Source organism: Chelonoidis abingdonii, chromosome 24, assembly GCF_003597395.2.
Source record: "Chelonoidis abingdonii isolate Lonesome George chromosome 24, CheloAbing_2.0, whole genome shotgun sequence".
Taxonomy (NCBI): Eukaryota; Metazoa; Chordata; order Testudines; family Testudinidae; genus Chelonoidis; species Chelonoidis abingdonii.
The window spans coordinates 24,292,300-24,309,204 of NC_133792.1; the positions used below are offsets into that span (position 1 = coordinate 24,292,300).

A 16,905-nucleotide genomic window follows, 5' to 3' on the forward strand; every position below is an offset into this window, starting at 1 on the left:
ACTTCTTGGATCACGCTTTGTCTGGAACTTCACCCTTGACCATTCTGCCATGGGTGACATGAGCCCAGGCAGCATCTCTGGGTCACTGAGACACGCAAGCCTCTCCACCACTACAAGGTGGTGATCCATTGGTGGGGATCAGAAGACAGCAAACTAGCCAGTGAAACCTCAATGAGGTTGAGGGAGTGGCTGTGCAAGAGAAAGGTTTTAGGAAAGTTGTACTCATTCTCCTGCTGAGATCTTGTGTCTGGTGCAGTCTTGACATGGTGGCCCAAGCTCAAATGATCTCTTATCAGTGTCTGTTTTTATGCAGTTACTGGGTTTTGTAAAGGTTTGGGAGCTGGGACTAACGGGTGTAATGTGGATTTGTTTGAGGTGAGGGTAGGGTACCAAACTCCAAAGTCAACGAAGAATGAAACAGGTTGCAGAGTGGTTGAGTGTAGGTTAAATTATATTCGTGGACTTCACTTCTCAGGAAGCAAGATTACAAATGGAAATCTTTCTCTGACTGTTCTGCTGAAGTGTTGCGCAACACTTCATGGCTTTAAAAAGAGAGTGGCTCGGAAGGGAACAGTAACATTTATTTGGCCACAGAATAATCTGTTATCTCTTTTCGCCTGTCCCCATACCTTCCCCCCTTTTAAATGTTTTGAATAGTGTTGCAAATATGGTTCCTGCTGCATGAGTGATTGTTTACTGGATATAATTATTATTGCCCAAATCCAGGTCATTATCCAAATATTGGTTTTGGTTTAATAGAACAAACCTGCTCAAAGGCAGACCTTTCTGAGTTTGATCCTGCACTCAGTGTCTGTTCAATGGACTGTGGGGTGGCATGGGCTAAGCCTTTTTCAATCCCTTTAGCTCTATGTAAACTGTGTCCTCTTACACTGTATTTAGGCCCATATATTAATTTTGCACATTTGAATTGTTGACAGAGCTACAGAATGCTTTGCAGAGCTACCCAGCGTGTTCCTTCTTTGATTTCAGACTTGGGAAGGGTTGTTGCATAAAATACAGCATCCGTTCATTGCAGCTGACTTTTAACATCACTCATTTGTTTTTAAGTTTGTTTTTTAAAGTATGTTTTTTTTGTCCTAAGTTAACAGCATTGGAGGCTGAAGGCAACTCTTCAGAACAGGTACAGTCTCAACCCCTGCAGTGGAGAGACTATCCCTATGGATGAGAGAGGTGGTTATTTGCATATCCATTAGGTACTTGGCCTCTCTGCTGAGACTGCCGATGAGCAGTAGGGTGGCTAACTGTAGTAATGTGTACTTGTGCTTTGTCCAGGCTTTTCTGTGAAGTGCATTGAGACTAGAAAATCATTTGGCATCGGCCGGCAAATGGGTATGGCTGACTTGGTTGTTAATCTGTATTTAAAATGGGCCTATCCACAGGTCTGGGTATCCATACGAAGTGCATTGCTAAAAGTTATACAGCAACCCTGACTGGAACAGTGACTGACCAGGCAGCATTACCTGCTGTGCCTGGGGAAAGAGGGCGCTTATTAGGGCTGATAAGGGAACTCTGCCTTTCTGAATATCTTTATGAAATACTTCAGGAATCATCCCCAAACTTACACTTCTACTTAGAGCATTTAGGACGGTCTGCAGAATTTTATAAGGGTCGGTGGCAGCATGCAGAGCATCCAAGGTTTGGCAGCTCTGGAGTAGGCCTGTGGAGTTTCATATGTAAATTTTACAGAGCAGAAAAGACTGTCCTGAGGCTTCACTGCTGCTATCTAAACGTGACCTTTAATGACTAAAGAATGACTCTGGATGTCAGTTTAGTATACATTGAACATGAATTATACAAAACAGCACAAAATATCAGTATTGAGGGATTGGGCTTTCTAAGACCTTTTAATGATGTAAAAGACTCCCCCCATCCCATTAATTTAAAGCTAAGCTGTTTTCCTTCGTCGTCTCTGTCCTGAAAAGCAATGCCCTGAAACCACTCGAACTTTATAATCATCCCTCCTCCTAGACTAAGCTTAGGCTGTTGGTTGGGCTCGAGAGCATCAGTGTCAGGCTTGGCTGCAGCATACATAAGTTCTTGAAGCTGCAAGTAGGTAGTAAATTGAATGTCACTGTGCAGTGGCCCAGTGGTAATAACGCTTCAGGTCCCTGCACAGCAGCAGAATGTGCTCCTCTTCCTTCTTGCACTTCTACATCAACAAAATCTGTGATCAAGGCAGATAGATTGTGCTGGCTTCACAGCTTCTTTCTGTGACTGTAAAATGTAAAAGTCTTCCTCTACTGAGCACAAAAATATATGGTTTTAAATGTCATTAAAACATGAGTTCCTGCTATCTAATCCCTCTCCTCCTAGCATATGTGCGCACACATACACAGTCTCTCCCAGGATGTGATATGGCATCAGTAGACTAGACAGAGCAAATGGGTAGTGAAATAGATTCCACAAGGGGACAAGATCCAGACATCATTGCAAAGATTCGGGAGCAGGATAGAGTGTAACTGTCCCAAATGTATCTTCATGACTTACGGGTCTTTCCTGGACTGACTCTGATAAATTCTCTCCCCTCAGCCCTAACAAGCTGTTATGATTCAGAGATTATTATATTATCTCGTACAGGGAAGGATTTTGGTCTCTTGGGGCCTTTCTGTGCTGACATTTTTGTAGCTTGTCATTTTTCAAACTCCTGTCTTAGAGAGTGAAAGTGAAAAACACACTTGCTCAGAGGGGGTCTAATTGCGAATGTTAAATACAGGGATAGCTATTGTGCTTGCCTAATCGAGGGCTCCTGATGTTGCACCCATGGAGCTGAACCAGTGTTAGTAGCCGTTTGGCTATCTTGTAGTATCCCTATAGACATTAAAAATTTAAGAATTTCGAGGCAGCAAAAAATCAACTGTATACATCACTGAGTTAAACATACTGTACTGACTGTATTACTTTTATTTATATGTAATTCAAACCTTACATTTAAAAAAACATTATCTGAAGCTGTTGTAGAGTATCCTGTCTGCCACAGTGGAGCACTGCAGAATCCAGGGGCCTTGCCACCGGATTTAGGTCAAGCTTGCTGCGGAGCACAGAGGATCTGGGGTATAGTCCCTCTTCCTGAAATACTTGACTTACCTCTCAGCTGCTTTGCACATCTGTTTCTAGCTCTCTTCTCACCATGTGTTTTTTGTTGGGTGAATTTCATATGGTGGTGCTTGGAATAATTATTGTCTCATGTTTCATTGTGCGTAAAATGTTAAATATTTGATGCTGGAAGCTTCAAATGCAAACTGGTTCTTCATTGCACTCAGGTCCTGCTTTCTTAGGTCATACTGGCAACCACTGATACGTGATTGATATGTTTTGAGCTCTTGCATATTGTCTGGCATATCACAGGAGTAATTAATTGAAAATCAGTTGGACAGATGTTAACTTTCCCCTCTGAATCTCTTCAGCAATTGGTCTGTGCAAAGCAAACTACATTCTAGTGATAAAGCCATGTGTGTCATCATGTCAGCATATGAGAGAAGAAAGGTGAATACATACTATGCTGCCCCTTGCCAAACACGAGCAAACACAAAGTTCCTTGTTTGGTGGGACACGTTCACGTACATACCCTTAAAAGGTGAAGGAGGGAGTTGCCACTTTGGTTATACTTTCCTGTGACACCATTTCATGCACTACCAAGTACTAAGCAAAGTCTGGTTAAGTTGAGGGTTTGGCATGATGTTTGATGGGAAAATAATTGCAGTTACTTTCCAGTATCTGCATGTTATCTTCCCTTTTGCCATCCTCTCCTTGCAGGGTGGGCCCGCTACCTCTTGGCCCGAATTGAGCGTTGCAGATGGCTGTTCATATACAGTCACTGCACAATGCTCCTGTGCAAATGGAATTTATTTCAGATCCCCTCCCTCCGCCCAAAATAAACCGACATTAGTTTGCAAGATTCTGTAGAGATGCCAAAAATACTAGGTTCTCTCTGTTTTCCTAATAATGGCATGATGTGTTTACCTTACACAGCACAAAAGTTTCTAAAGAGCAAAGATGGGCCCCAGAGTGACTAGCTATTTAAAGTGCAGCACATCTTATTGCAGGTGTTAGAACCTGTAGCTCCCTGTTCACTGTTGGACGATCATAACAAGCTTGCTGTGGATTAATTTCAGACAGGTTTCCCAAAAAGATCACTGTGTCCTTATAACTTTGACACCTTTACTCAGTTTTAGGTCTAGCCACACTACAGATTCTTGCTAATGTTATAATTGTGTGTATGAACACAGTTATTGCACAGCATAAAGTTGTGCACAGATGAATGGTAAAAAAAAATCAATGTTTTGTGTAGGTATCCTTGTGGGGTTGCAGCCCTCAGGGCTGACAGAGGGTGAAGAAATGCAGGGGAACAGTCATCATTTTGGGCAGGTCTTCTTGGAAACACAGCTGATGTCCTCTATGCTGTGCTATGGTGATGAACAGGGAACTACAGGTTCCAACAACTGTAAAAGGAAAGGAAATATGTGGCAACACATGTAGTAAACAGATTCAGGGCCTGGGCCTCTTCTCTGTCTAAACATTGCTGTGGGGCAACCACATCACTTTGCTAATAGACAAACCTAGAGAGAGTTGTCGTCAAAATCAGGTTTTGTTTACATATCCTTTTATTTGTGCTTTGTCGTTAATAGTCCTGTCAACGAGTTATTTTTATTTCATGGTTATTGTGCCATTTTCATTTGCTCTGTTAACTAGTGAGCCATGCTGTAAATATCCCCATGCTTTGTTAGGGTTTTCTGATCCTGAGTTAATATTCCTGTTGTAACTTTTAGTGAGCCTCAAAGGAAGTAACCTGTGGGAGATTTGCATGTTTGATCTGTTTCGTTATCCCTGTGAAATCATCATGCTTAAACCTGTCTGCCGAGTTCTTAGTTGCATTCAGTCTATGTCTTTCCTTTCTTCTAGGACTGAATTTGCCCTAAAAGAAATCATGTCATCTGGAGGAGCTGAAGATGATATCCCTCAAGGAGAAAGGAAAACAGTCACCGACTTTTGTTACCTACTGGACAAATCTAAACAACTCTTCAATGGGTTAAGGTTAGTGGATTTATAGTGCTACACAAGTGAACAGAAAATTACCCTCTCTTTCTCTTTAGGGACAACATTGTAACCCAGATGCTGGTGCATGAACAGTGCTGAAGTTTGTACAATATACAGTGTGTACAGCAAACTAGGAGTAAATGGTAATTTCTTGTTTTAAAACAAAATAATTAAAATGTATGTGTTGTGGTAGGGAACGGATCGTGCATACACACATGTATTATGGTTCTGCATACGTTTGTGTTTTGAGATGCAGGAACTGAGACCGGTTCCTATATAAGGCCACGTTATCACTTTTATTGTTGTAAGAATTCTTTTCCAGATTCCTACAACAGTGTGCACTCTGGAGGGCTGCACAGCCACTTCCTGGGCTTCTGAGAAGGATTTACAGCTGTGGAAGGCCACTGCATGAAGTTGGGTCCATTCTTTTATATCTCCGTTTACACTAGGCATCTGGTTGTTGCAGACTAAAGGCTGTAGTTGTTTTTCTTGTATGGTAGGGCTTAGGACCTGCAACAAAGAATAAGGGCCCAACTGCACGAGGCACTGTGTAGACAAGTTGCAAAGAAGACAGTCCCTGTATTCACTTGTGAGCTGATGCAATTTGTACAAAATTGTGAGCTGTTGCTAATGTATCATAGCATAACTATACAGGGCAAATTACTGTGGTTGCATTGATGTGATATTAATGTTTCTGATGGAGGACTATAGGACTAAAGTGGGAATGTATTAACTCTCTCCTCCAATAGCCTATTGTTAAGTAAGACAGCCTATACATTTATAGGTAAGACCACCTATAAACTTGCATCCACAAATTCCTTTGCAGAAATCTGTGTGGCTATTTGGGTTTCTCGTGTGTTGCCAGGATGGAAATGACTGACAGTTTGGGATTCAGTTCTTTCCTGCTACATAACAAGTGTCTTTGTGAGTGGGCTTCCTGAATTGACAGTTATAAAAGTGAACTGAGAAATACAGATGCTTTTGGGCTCCTCTCTCCAGTTCTGGTTCTTCATATGCAGGGACATATTTTTTTTTTTTTTTTTTTTTAATAAAAGCAGTGATTGGGTGAGGGTACGAGGGTTGAGTAACTGCATTCCTTAACTTTGAATTCATTGTGATTTTTTCCCCCCTCCCCCTCCATTTGCTTAGATTGTAAGCTCCTTGAGGGAAGGGCTTTCATCTGCTCTCTGTTCTATACATTGCCAAATGCATTGTTGGAGCTCAACAAATGAAGACTAACTTGGCTAGTTCAGAAATGCACACTGTCTAAGAAGCTCCTAAGCTGCAGATCCAATTTGCATGTGCAGCAGTTAGGGTTTTCTGTAGTGCCCATCTATTAAAGTATGGGTAAGTATGTCTTAAAACTTGCTGATGTGGAAATTCCACATGCCTGATTGTTGACTGACCCCAGGCTTGAGAACACTTTTAAAGGTGCAGGCAAATTCTAGGAGTCTAGCCTGACTAAACAGACTCATAACAATTGTGCACTTTCACAGTATTTCTCTAAATAGATTGATTTTTTTTTTTTGCATTAAACGTTGCAGATGTTAGCCACCCAGCGAGTCATAGCATTAAAGATCAGAAGAGACTATGAGATGATCTAGTCTGACCTCTTCTACGTCATAGGTCACTAACACCCTTCAACAACTGAAATTAGACCGAAGTATTACAGCTCACAGGAGCCTAACTATTGTGTACCACAGGTAGAGAACAGAAGAGACCGAGGAGCACCAATGCCTGTGGCCCCTGCAGTGGGTTATACCCAAATAGTCTGAGCAAGTGATCAACACCCATATGCATGCAGAGAGAGGTTAAAACACCCCAAGGTCGCTGCCAATCTGACCTGCAGGGGAAAATTCTTTCCTGATTCAACATGGCAATCAGAGAGGTAGTGTGGCCTAATGGCTTGAACATAGAAGCAGAATCTTATCCTAGCTCTGCCATGGGATCCTGGTATGACCTTGGACAAGTCACATCACCAGTTCTCCCGCTATAAAAGGAGAGCAATAATATTTCTTTGCCTACCTCCCAGGGGAGTTATGGTGGTGCATTAGGTAGTGGTTTTTGTGAAGTGCTCTTAAGAAGTGAAGCACTGAATGAGTGCTAAGTGTCTTATAGCTGCAGTATAAAGCTTAAATGGAATCCATGAAAAGCTAGTTACTCATCAGTTTTGTTCTTTCTTTCAGTCAGCTCAGGTAGGGGATGTGTACTGGAGAGTCCGTTGTGTGCTAGCAACGTATCTTATTGAATCTGTTCAGTTTTCTCCCCACTGCCAAGGTGACTTTCCAAAGTCTGCTTTATATATAGTCTTCTCTCTGCATGTTGTTGGCTGCATCAGTGGCACTAACTGTCTTTCTTACTAAAGCCTTAACTGAAAAGACTTCTAGCTATGTGGTTGAGTAAAAGAACCTGTCAGGATTATTGGCTCTGAATTCTGACTTGCCTTTTCATGTCTATTTGCAGTGTTTATTCAGTATAGTACGTGTTTTTTTAAAAACAAACCTTCAGCCATTTTCCTTACAAGCGCAAACTACCCTCCCCCCCTCCGCCCCCACTCCCACCCCTCTCCAACAGTAAACCTGGGGCAGTTAGGCAACTGTCTTTTACAAGATCACCTGCATACTGCCCTGGCACCATTCTAATTTAATAATGTAGCTGACAGCCCTGTGGTAATGAGGTGGCATATGCACTATACTGAAAACACTCTAACATCTTACAAAGCAGCTCCATTCAGCTTGCTCCCAAGAAACTCTTGTATGCCCCAGTTCTGAAACATTAGCTAAAAACACTCTGAAGTTGAGCAGGTTGTCTTGCTAATGTGAGATTTGCACATCCTGTACTTCTCAGAAAGAGCTTAGGGCGTGTCTACTTGGAAGTTTAGCATGGAATTAAGTAGGGTGTGAATTTAAATCCATTACATTGCATACATTGCAAAAAAAGCACTTATTGTGGAATGGGTGTCTACACGGGGAATTAGTGCACAATTGTTATTCTGCTTTAAATTCACATCCTACCATATTCCACATTTTCCTTTCTCATGTAGGAAGCCCTTATGTAGCAATCATCCAAATATCAGGAGCATAGATTAATATCACAGGGATGTGAGAGCCACACAGAGGAGCCTTCTTCTAAGATAGGTCAGCATCTCTTCTACCGATCTGGCCAGCTGAAGCTCCATTTTGACATATCTGATTAGAGCTGCTGACTGCTGTGCAACTTTTGCCAGGTGGTATCTATAACCCCCAGTTGGAGCAGTCTGCCGGCTAGTTCCGTCTTCTCGAGTGGCTACTGTTTGCCTGGCACATCAGCAATAAAACACTGTTAGCTCCAACTTACAAGCCAGAAACACATGTATTAATGCTTTGTCCTTCTGAGTCAGCATATGTAAGTATTGAAGAGTGCTTAACAAATATCAGTGAATTAATCATCACAACACCTATGGGAGCTAAGTATTGTCCTTGTTGGAGGGGGAAAGTGGCACAGAGAGGGTTAAGGGACTTGCTGAAGGCCACCCATTGTGTCTGGGGCAGAACCAGAAATAAAACCTAGAGTCCTTGACATCTTGTTCTGTGTAGTTACCACTAACCCAGCACTTCTCGGTCAGTGGGATGCAATGTGGGAAGTGGGTGCTGAGGAAGTAAAGTTAAATGAGCAATGAAATCCTATAGGCTAGGCACTCCTTTTCCCATCTTGCTGCTGCCTCTGCTACCACCACCTTGGCTCTGTGCTTTCACTGTTTCCCAATCATATAACAATCTCTCTTTGCTCTCTTCTTCCCTCACACCACCCATTGCTGTGCACTAGAGCTCAGAAATGCACTTGCAAGGAATTGTAGAGCCAGTTCTGCAACCACTGAAAGTATTATTCTCCTGTACCTGAACAGGAAACAAACACCCCTTCCACTCCAGCAGACTGATACCCAAAGCAACAGCTCCCAATACTCCAACATCTTCCATAACTCTCAAGCTTCAGCACCCAAAAACTACCTGTTGCTGCTTTCTAGGGCCAAGATCCCACAATCAGACTCCAAAGGATTTTTGGATACGGTGGCTTGCAAGATGACCTGAGCCTTTTTTAGGTTGTGGACCCAGACAGGCTGAGAAGTATTACATGAGACTGTACTGCCTCTCTCCTTCTAAAGCAAGTCTTTTTTTGCTTTTTAAAACTTTTTTTTTGGCGGGGGGGGCTACTCTATTAGTGTTGATCTCTTAAACCATTTTGATTAGTATATAAAGCAGTCTTCTCATTCTGTGTTCATAAAAGTGAGCTGGGTGCAGCTTTAAGGGTCAAGGCTGCAGAGTTTTTTTTTTTTTTTTTGTTAAGGGCAATAATTGTAGACTGTGATGTAGGCAACATGAATTCAGGAATAATGTCTGTCTCTGGTAGTTGACAACGTGCCTTTTGAGCTTGACGTATTTCCAGAGTGAAAGCATGTTGCTAATTGACATCAATATCTGCTGATTTAAGTGAAAGTTAGGCGGATTGCCTAGCCTGAAGTATGAAGAATTTGTGGCTTCTGCTTCTCTAGTGCGCACTAAAGTAACTGATGATAGGAGATCTGTGATGTATTTGAAGGTCCAGTTTTTTTATTGATTGCATTTACATAGACGTTGAAGTCAAGCATCTTCATCTAAATGTCTTAACCGTTCAGTAGCTGAGGGAAGGGCATTGTGCAAGTCCATGAATGAATCAGGCAGCCATTGCCAACAGGTGCAGCCTGCAAGTTTATGATCAAAATCTTCTAACTGGCCACAACGGTAAAGAGAGAGTCAGAAAGTTCCCACTAGTAGTCATTTGCAGCACATCTGTTAATTCTACATTGAAAACTATTGAGTTTTGCCTACAGATGATGTGGGAGGTCAAAAGTGTGGGGGATTGGGCTTCAAATGTCTCACAAGATAAACAATGGCTATGTTTGAAACCTTGCCACATAGTACATCATCTGGAGGTGACTTTGAGGTTCCTTAAATGAATTGCCCGAAGGGGTACCATGAGCTAAGACAGTAGATTGGTGGTTTAGACACACTTTTTTAAACTTGGTAGATGTGGCTTGTCTTGCACCTTAAGGAGCAAGATTCTGCAAGGCGACTTGTCAGCTCATGTCAGAAGGGGCAAGGTTGGACAGAACCAGCAGCAAGGCTGGCTTGGTCGATCTCATGGTACTAGTGATTATATGCATAGTTTCAATTAGCTGATTGTCGACTATCTTTTGTGAGATGAGATGACTCACACAGGGAGCAATACAGAGTATCTGTCTGGCTGTGTGGGACCAGGATTTCAGTCACTTAGAAGAAATCCTGAATGTGGCAATGAGAGAGATGGCCCACTGTTGTCGAAGATGGAAACTTTTAAACCAGGTACCAAAAAGACAGCTTCCAGCTGTTTCTATGTAAAACACGAAAAACCAACATTCAGCTTGACATTTTACTGAATGGCAGAGCTTGACCATGACCTAAAGCGGTGTATTTAGGTGTTACACTGAACCACACCTGGACATTCAAGAACACCTTACCAAGACCTTACTGAAAATAAAGAGCAGAAACAACCTGATCAGCATACTAGCTGGTTCAGTCTGGGGAGCCAATATGCAGACTCTAAGAAGGTCCAGTGAAACATTTGGTATAAGTCTTACTGAGGCAGTTTTAAGTGCCTACAGGAAGAGATGTTACATGAGCAGCATTGTTCAGGACAACTTGAGCAAATTTATGGGGGGTTGTTCTGCTGAGATCAGGCAGATTGCAAAGATGGGGGTCCCTGTCAGCAGTTGTTAGAAGAAATTAACAAAGCAGCATTTGTGCCTCCTAAATCAGATTTAATGGGGTTATGCCTTGCATCTTTCTGGGCCTTCCCTCAACACATTAACAATACACCTTAAGATCCCCAAACATGAAGCTAGCCAGGTGGACTAAAGGGCTGGGTGGTGGATTGGAACTGCACTTCTATGCAAATGATCTGGCTTCAGAAGCTAACCCCACTTAGTTGTTGTTTGTTTCTTGGGCCAACGAAACTGAGAATCAGTGCTCTCAGCCCAACCCTGGGGGAAGGCTCCTTGTGCCACTTAACAGGGACCCCTTTAGCCGAATTAATAGCTTCAGAGTGAATCTCAGCCAGTCCTTGCCTAGGATGGTGGCTGACAGTGGACTTCATGTTCTTCACTTTATACCTTCACCCTAAATGGCTGTCTGCAGTAGCAGAGAATTGCACAACCCAGAGAGGCAATCTTGAATCCTACGGTGGTGGTTAATAGTTAAAACACTGGTGAAACAGGAGTCATGAACCCCAAGTTCTGTTCTCTGCGCTGTTAATGACTCCCACGTGACCTTGGGACAAGCCACTCTTTTGTGTGGCTCAGATGACACACAGGCCATGTTTGAGGTTACTTTGTTTTTAAGGGGTGCAGAGTTATTTCCTGCTGGCACAGATTCATTTTCTTGCCCAGTACACAGCTAAAGGTCATTGCTCAAGCTAACCTTATCTGTAGAACAAGCCCTGACAAGGGTCAAATCTAGAATTATCCAAAGCAACTAGTAAAAGTTGAAAGCCTTTCTATCTTGTCAAAGACAGTGAAAGATACTTCAGGAATGTTGAGGTGCTTGTGGGATAGTGGTTCAAGCTCTCACACTGTGACATGGGCATGCTTGTTCCAGAATGTAGGGAATTCCCTCTGGGCTGATGTTTGTGTTAGAAGCTTTGTTGTTCTTCTTCGAGTGATTGCTCATATCCATTCCAGTTACGTGTGCATGCCACGCGTGCACGTTCGTCGGAAGATTTTTACCCTAGCAACTCCGGTGGGTCAGCAGGTCGCCCCCTGGAGTGGCGCCGCTATGGCGCTGGATATATACCCCTGCTGACCCGACCGCTCCTCAGTTCCTTCTTACCACCTGTGTCGGTCGTTGGAACAGTGGAGCGCGCTTAGCTGTCCTCCACTTCCCTAGCTTCTCCTTGTTCACTTGATCTCTTGTTGTATATAGTTAATTAGTATATAGTGTAATTAGTTTTATAGTTCTTAGTCAGTTAGTGTACATAGTTTAGCGGGGTTCGGGCATTAGCCCTTCCCCGCACCCAGTGCCGGGGCCCATGCCTGGTTCACCGGGATTTAAACTGTGCTCGGCCTGTAAGAAGCCGATGCCCACGAGCGATCCCCATGACTCTTGCCTAAAGTGCCTGGGGGAATCGCACATCTCCGATAAGTGCCTCATTTGTAAGGCCTTTAAGCCACGGACAAAAAGGGAGAGAGACTTTCGCTTAAAGACTCTCCTTATGGAGGCGGCACTGAGCTCTGACAGCGCTCCTTCGGCACCAGACCGCGCCGGCTCCGCCAAAACACCTCGGCACTGGCCTTCTCCGGCGCAGGGACCTGATCAAAGACTCTCAGCTCCCACCACGCCTGCTACGCAGACTTGTTCGGATCGCCCGGCACCTACTCCTGCTGCGGCTCTGACGACTGTGGTACCGTCGACTTCGGTTTCGAGAGGGCCGTCGAGTCCGGTCCTTGAGAGCTCCCCTCAAAGGCCTATGATTGAGCTTGCGGTCCCCTCCACACCGGAGATGTTCGCCTCAGCCAGGGACCTTATTGCGATGACTGAGTCTGCCCTGCCTCAACTCCCGGCACAGCCGGTGCGGGTACTGCATTTCAGAGGCAAGCCAGCTGCTATGAGACCTCCTTCAATGGACTCAACAAGCCGGCACCGATCTCGATCCAGGTCCCGGCACCACTCGAGGTCCCACGGACGGTCCCGGTCAAGACGCTGCTCGCAGTCCTGGCACCGCTCACCTAGGCGGTACCGGTCGTACTCGCGGCACCGATCCACCTCTCGTCCTGCCGGGTACCCTAGGCACTGCTCCCGGCACCGAGACTCTCGCAGCCGGTCGCGCCACAGACCGTTGAGATCCAGGTCGACCTCCCGGCACCTCGCTGGTTGCAGGTCCCGGTCTTGTTCTTGGCACCGCTATGGCTCCCGGTACCAATCCCCGGCACCGAGGAGATCTCCAGCGACGAGAGCGAAGGACTCATACCAGCCTCATTCGGCTCCTCCTTGACCGTCCCGGCACCCTTCACTGTCTTCTCAGGTGGACAGTGCATACGCCCCGGACGCTGATGTTCCTGCTGCATTGTTCCAGGAGCCCCAACCTCAAGATCATGGGCCGCAGCAATGGGGTTTCTGGACGCCTTGGGCGTACCATCAGGCCCAAGGCTCTCAACCAGGTCAGTCGCGTTCGGCCACCTCAGAACACCGGGCGCCGGAAGCCATGATCACCCTCCTCCCCCTATGGAGAAAGGGTTAACCCAGCCTCAGGATTCCCACATCCCCAGGGAGACGCAGACCATCCACCAGGCAGAATCCTCATCAGACCCGCTGGTTCCAGGTCTCTCCTCTTCATCCTCCCCTCACGAGGCTGTAGCTGGAACCTCTTCTATTGGCCCTCCTCCGATTGACCTCAGGACCCACCAGGACTTCCTCAGGCGTGTTGCACAAAATATGAACTTGCAAGCCGAGGAGGTCCTGGAGGTACAGGATCCAGTGGTGGACATTTTGTCATCAGATGCCCCCACTAGAGTGGGTCTTCCCTTCATTAAGACCATACAGGCCAACGCCACTACCATCTGGCAGTCTCCGGCCTCTGTCCCATTGGCGGCGCAAGGAGTTGAGCGTAAATATATGGTGCCCTCCAAGAGCTATGAATATCTCTATGTCCATCCTCCTCCCTGCTCCCTCGTTGTCCAGTCGGTCAACGAGAGGCAACGCCATGGTCAGCAGGCGCCAGCCCCTAAATCAAAGGAGGCGAGACGCATGGACTTGCTAGGGCGCAAAGTCTATTCGGCAGAGGCTCTCCAACTCCGCGTGTCCAACCAGCAAGCTCTCCTTAGCTGCTATAGTTATAACACCTGGGCGGCAGCAGATAAATTCAAGGAGTTGCTTCCACAAGATGCCCGGCAGGAGTTCTTGGCCATCCTCGACGAAGGAAAGAAGGTGGCATGAACTTCCCTCCAGGCTTCTCTGGACGCCGCAGATTCAGCTGCCAGGACTCTGGCCTCTGGCGTGACTATGCGCCGTATCTCGTGGCTGCAGATTTCCGGCCTCCCCCCGGAGCTTCAACACACGATCCAGGATCTCCCATTTGAGGGCCAAGGGCTATTTTCGGATAAAACTGACCCTAGGCTGCAGAGCCTAAAAGACAACAGGGTCATTATGCGCTCGTTGGGAATGCACACGCCGGTGACCCAGCGCAGGCCCTTCTGGCCCCAACCGCACCGCCCTTACCCTCGGCCCTGGCAGAAGCAAGACTTCACCAGACGGCGAGGCAGAACCAGTCGCCGAAGGCAATCGGGCAACCAAGGGGGCCTAAACCAAAGCTCGCCAAAGCCTTCCTTTTGAAGGTGCGCCCGAGGGCGTTGTACCAGTTTCTTTAAAGGATCCGTCCCCTCCTTTTTCCAACCATCTTTCCTTTTTCCTCCCTGCGTGGTCCCAGCTAACATCAGATCGTTGGGTCTTATGCGCGCTGGAATTTGGATACCACCTCCAATTTATTTCAAACTCCCCCCCTACCCCCCCCTTGTCCCTCTTCAAGGACCCCTCTCATGAGCAACTCTTCCTGCAGGAGGTGCAATCGCTCCTTGCCAAAGGAGCCATAGAGGAGGTACCGGAGCACGAGCGGGGCAAGGGGTTTTACTCCTGCTACTTCCTAATCCCCAAGGCAAAGGGAGGTCTCAGACCCATCCTCGACCTGCGGGAACTCAACAGACACATGGTAAAGTTGAAGTTCCGTATGATATATCTGGGGACCATTATTCCATCCCTGGATCCTGGAGACTGGTATGCCGCCCTCGACATGAAAGATGCCTACTTCCACATAGCCATCTTCCCACCTCACATGAGGTTCCTCCGGTTTGTGGCCAACCGCCGACATTTTCAGTTCGTGGTCCTCCCGTTCGGACTCTCTACAGCCCCAAGAGTATTCACCAAATGTATGGCTGTAGTCGCCGCCCACCTCCGCCGCAGTCGGACACATGTATTTCCGTATCTAGACAACTGGCTTATCCGCGGGACCTCCGAGGCACGTGTCCTCAGCCACGTCCGCATTGTTAAGGACCCTTTCCTACATCTCGGTCTAATGATCATTGCGGAAAAATCGACTCTGATCCCCACTCAGAGGATAGAGTTTATTGGCGCCACCCTGGACTCCACTCTTGCCAAAGCCTGTCTACCACTGCCACGATTCCAGACTATGGCAGCCATCATCCGGAGACTCCGAGCAGCGCCGTTGACTTCGGTGCGCACTTGCCTCGCTCTACTGGGCCACATGGCGGCCTGTACGTTTGTAATGAACTATGCCAGACTGCGCCTCCGGCCCCTCCAGTCGTGGCTCAACTTACAATACCGACTGGCCAGGGATCCTATGGACATGGTCGTCACAATTCCCCCGACCGTCCTAGACTCCTTACGGTGGTAGCTGGATCCCACCATGGTGTGTGGAGGGCTCCCGTTCCATCCGCCCCAGCCCTCGGCGTCCCTGACAACAGACGCATCATCCCTGGGTTGGGGGGCTCACCTCAGACACCTGCCCACCCAGGGCCTTTGGTCATCTCAAGAGCTGACCCTTCACATCAACGTCCGGGAGCTGAGAGCGGTCCGCCACGCTTGCCAGACGTTCCGACAGCACTTACAGGGCCATTGTGTGTCAGTATTCACCAACAACACAGTGGGCATGCACTATATAAACAAGCAGGGCTTCATGAGATCTTCACCCGTATGTCAAGAAACCTTACGTCTTTGGGACTTCTGCATAGCCCGCTCTATACACCTCATCGCGTCCTTTGCCCCGGGAGTTCGGAACACGCTGACGGATCGCCTCAGCAGATCCTTCCTTTCCCACGAATGGTCACTTCACCCGGACGTTGCTCTTTCGCTCTTCTGGAGGTGGGGGTTTCCCCTGATAGACCTCTTTGCGTCCCACGGGAACAGGAAATGCCACACGTTCTGCTCCTTTCAAGGCCTCTCACCAGGTTCAGTGGCGGACGCCTTCCTTATACCGTGGACGACGCACCCGCTCTACGCCTTCCCACCATTTCCGCTTGTCCACAGGGTCCTACTGAAAGTACACAGGGACAAAGCCCGCTTAATCATGATAGCTCCAGCGTGGCCTCGGCAGCACTCGTACACCATGTTGCTAGACCTATCCATAGCTGACCCTGTCCCCCTGCCTCTTCACCTGGACTTGATCACTCAGGACCACGGCAAGCTGCGTCACCCAGACCTTCAGTCCCTCCACCTCACGGCTTGGCTCCTGAGTGGCTGACCCAGTCTGAGCTGCGTTGCTCTGCCCCAGTGCAACAGGTGCTCCTGGGTAGCAGGAAGCCTTCCACTAGAGCGACATATTTGGCCAAGTGGAAGCGTTTCGTGTGCTGGTGCGTGGAGCGGAACTTCCTTCCCACCGAGGTCTCCATTCCCAACATCTTGGATTACCTCTGGTCCCTCAAACAACAGGGCCTAGCGGTATCATCTCTGAGGGTCCATTTGGGCGGCCGGCTCTACCTTTCACCAGGAGAATGGCCTACCGGTATCTCACACTCGAATGTGTCCAGATCCTTAAGGCTAGAGACGCACTTACCCCCAGTACGCCGCCTCTATAGAGATGTTACGTTGACCCCTACATGGACCTTAACTCGTCGTGAGCCAAACTCATTCCACCTCCCATTCGAGCTGTTAGCATAACTTGCTCCCCTTCCGATCCTTCTCACGAAACCGCATTCCCGTGTGGCCATTCACATCACCGACGAGTCTCGAGCTGAGCTCTCAACGGTAGATTTCCCATATACTGTGTTCCATCAGCGGACAAGTGCAAGTTGCG

At 46.9% G+C, this 16,905-nt stretch overlaps 1 protein-coding gene across 2 annotated transcripts in view; it reads left to right on the forward strand.

The window, feature by feature from the left end:
• The window catches only part of SCAI (suppressor of cancer cell invasion), a 113,073-nt gene that overhangs the window by 37,312 nt on the left and 58,856 nt on the right, over positions 1-16,905 (forward strand). Inside the window, exons 2-3 of one of the 2 annotated variants that reach the window (XM_032767486.2) lie at positions 2,971-3,072; positions 4,921-5,052. In XM_032767486.2, coding sequence (XP_032623377.2) covers positions 4,946-5,052 — 107 coding nt within the window. In that variant the 5' untranslated portion in view covers positions 2,971-3,072; positions 4,921-4,945. The remainder of the gene's footprint in view (positions 1-2,970; positions 3,073-4,920; positions 5,053-16,905) is intronic. The other variant, XM_032767487.2, reaches the window with a different exon arrangement.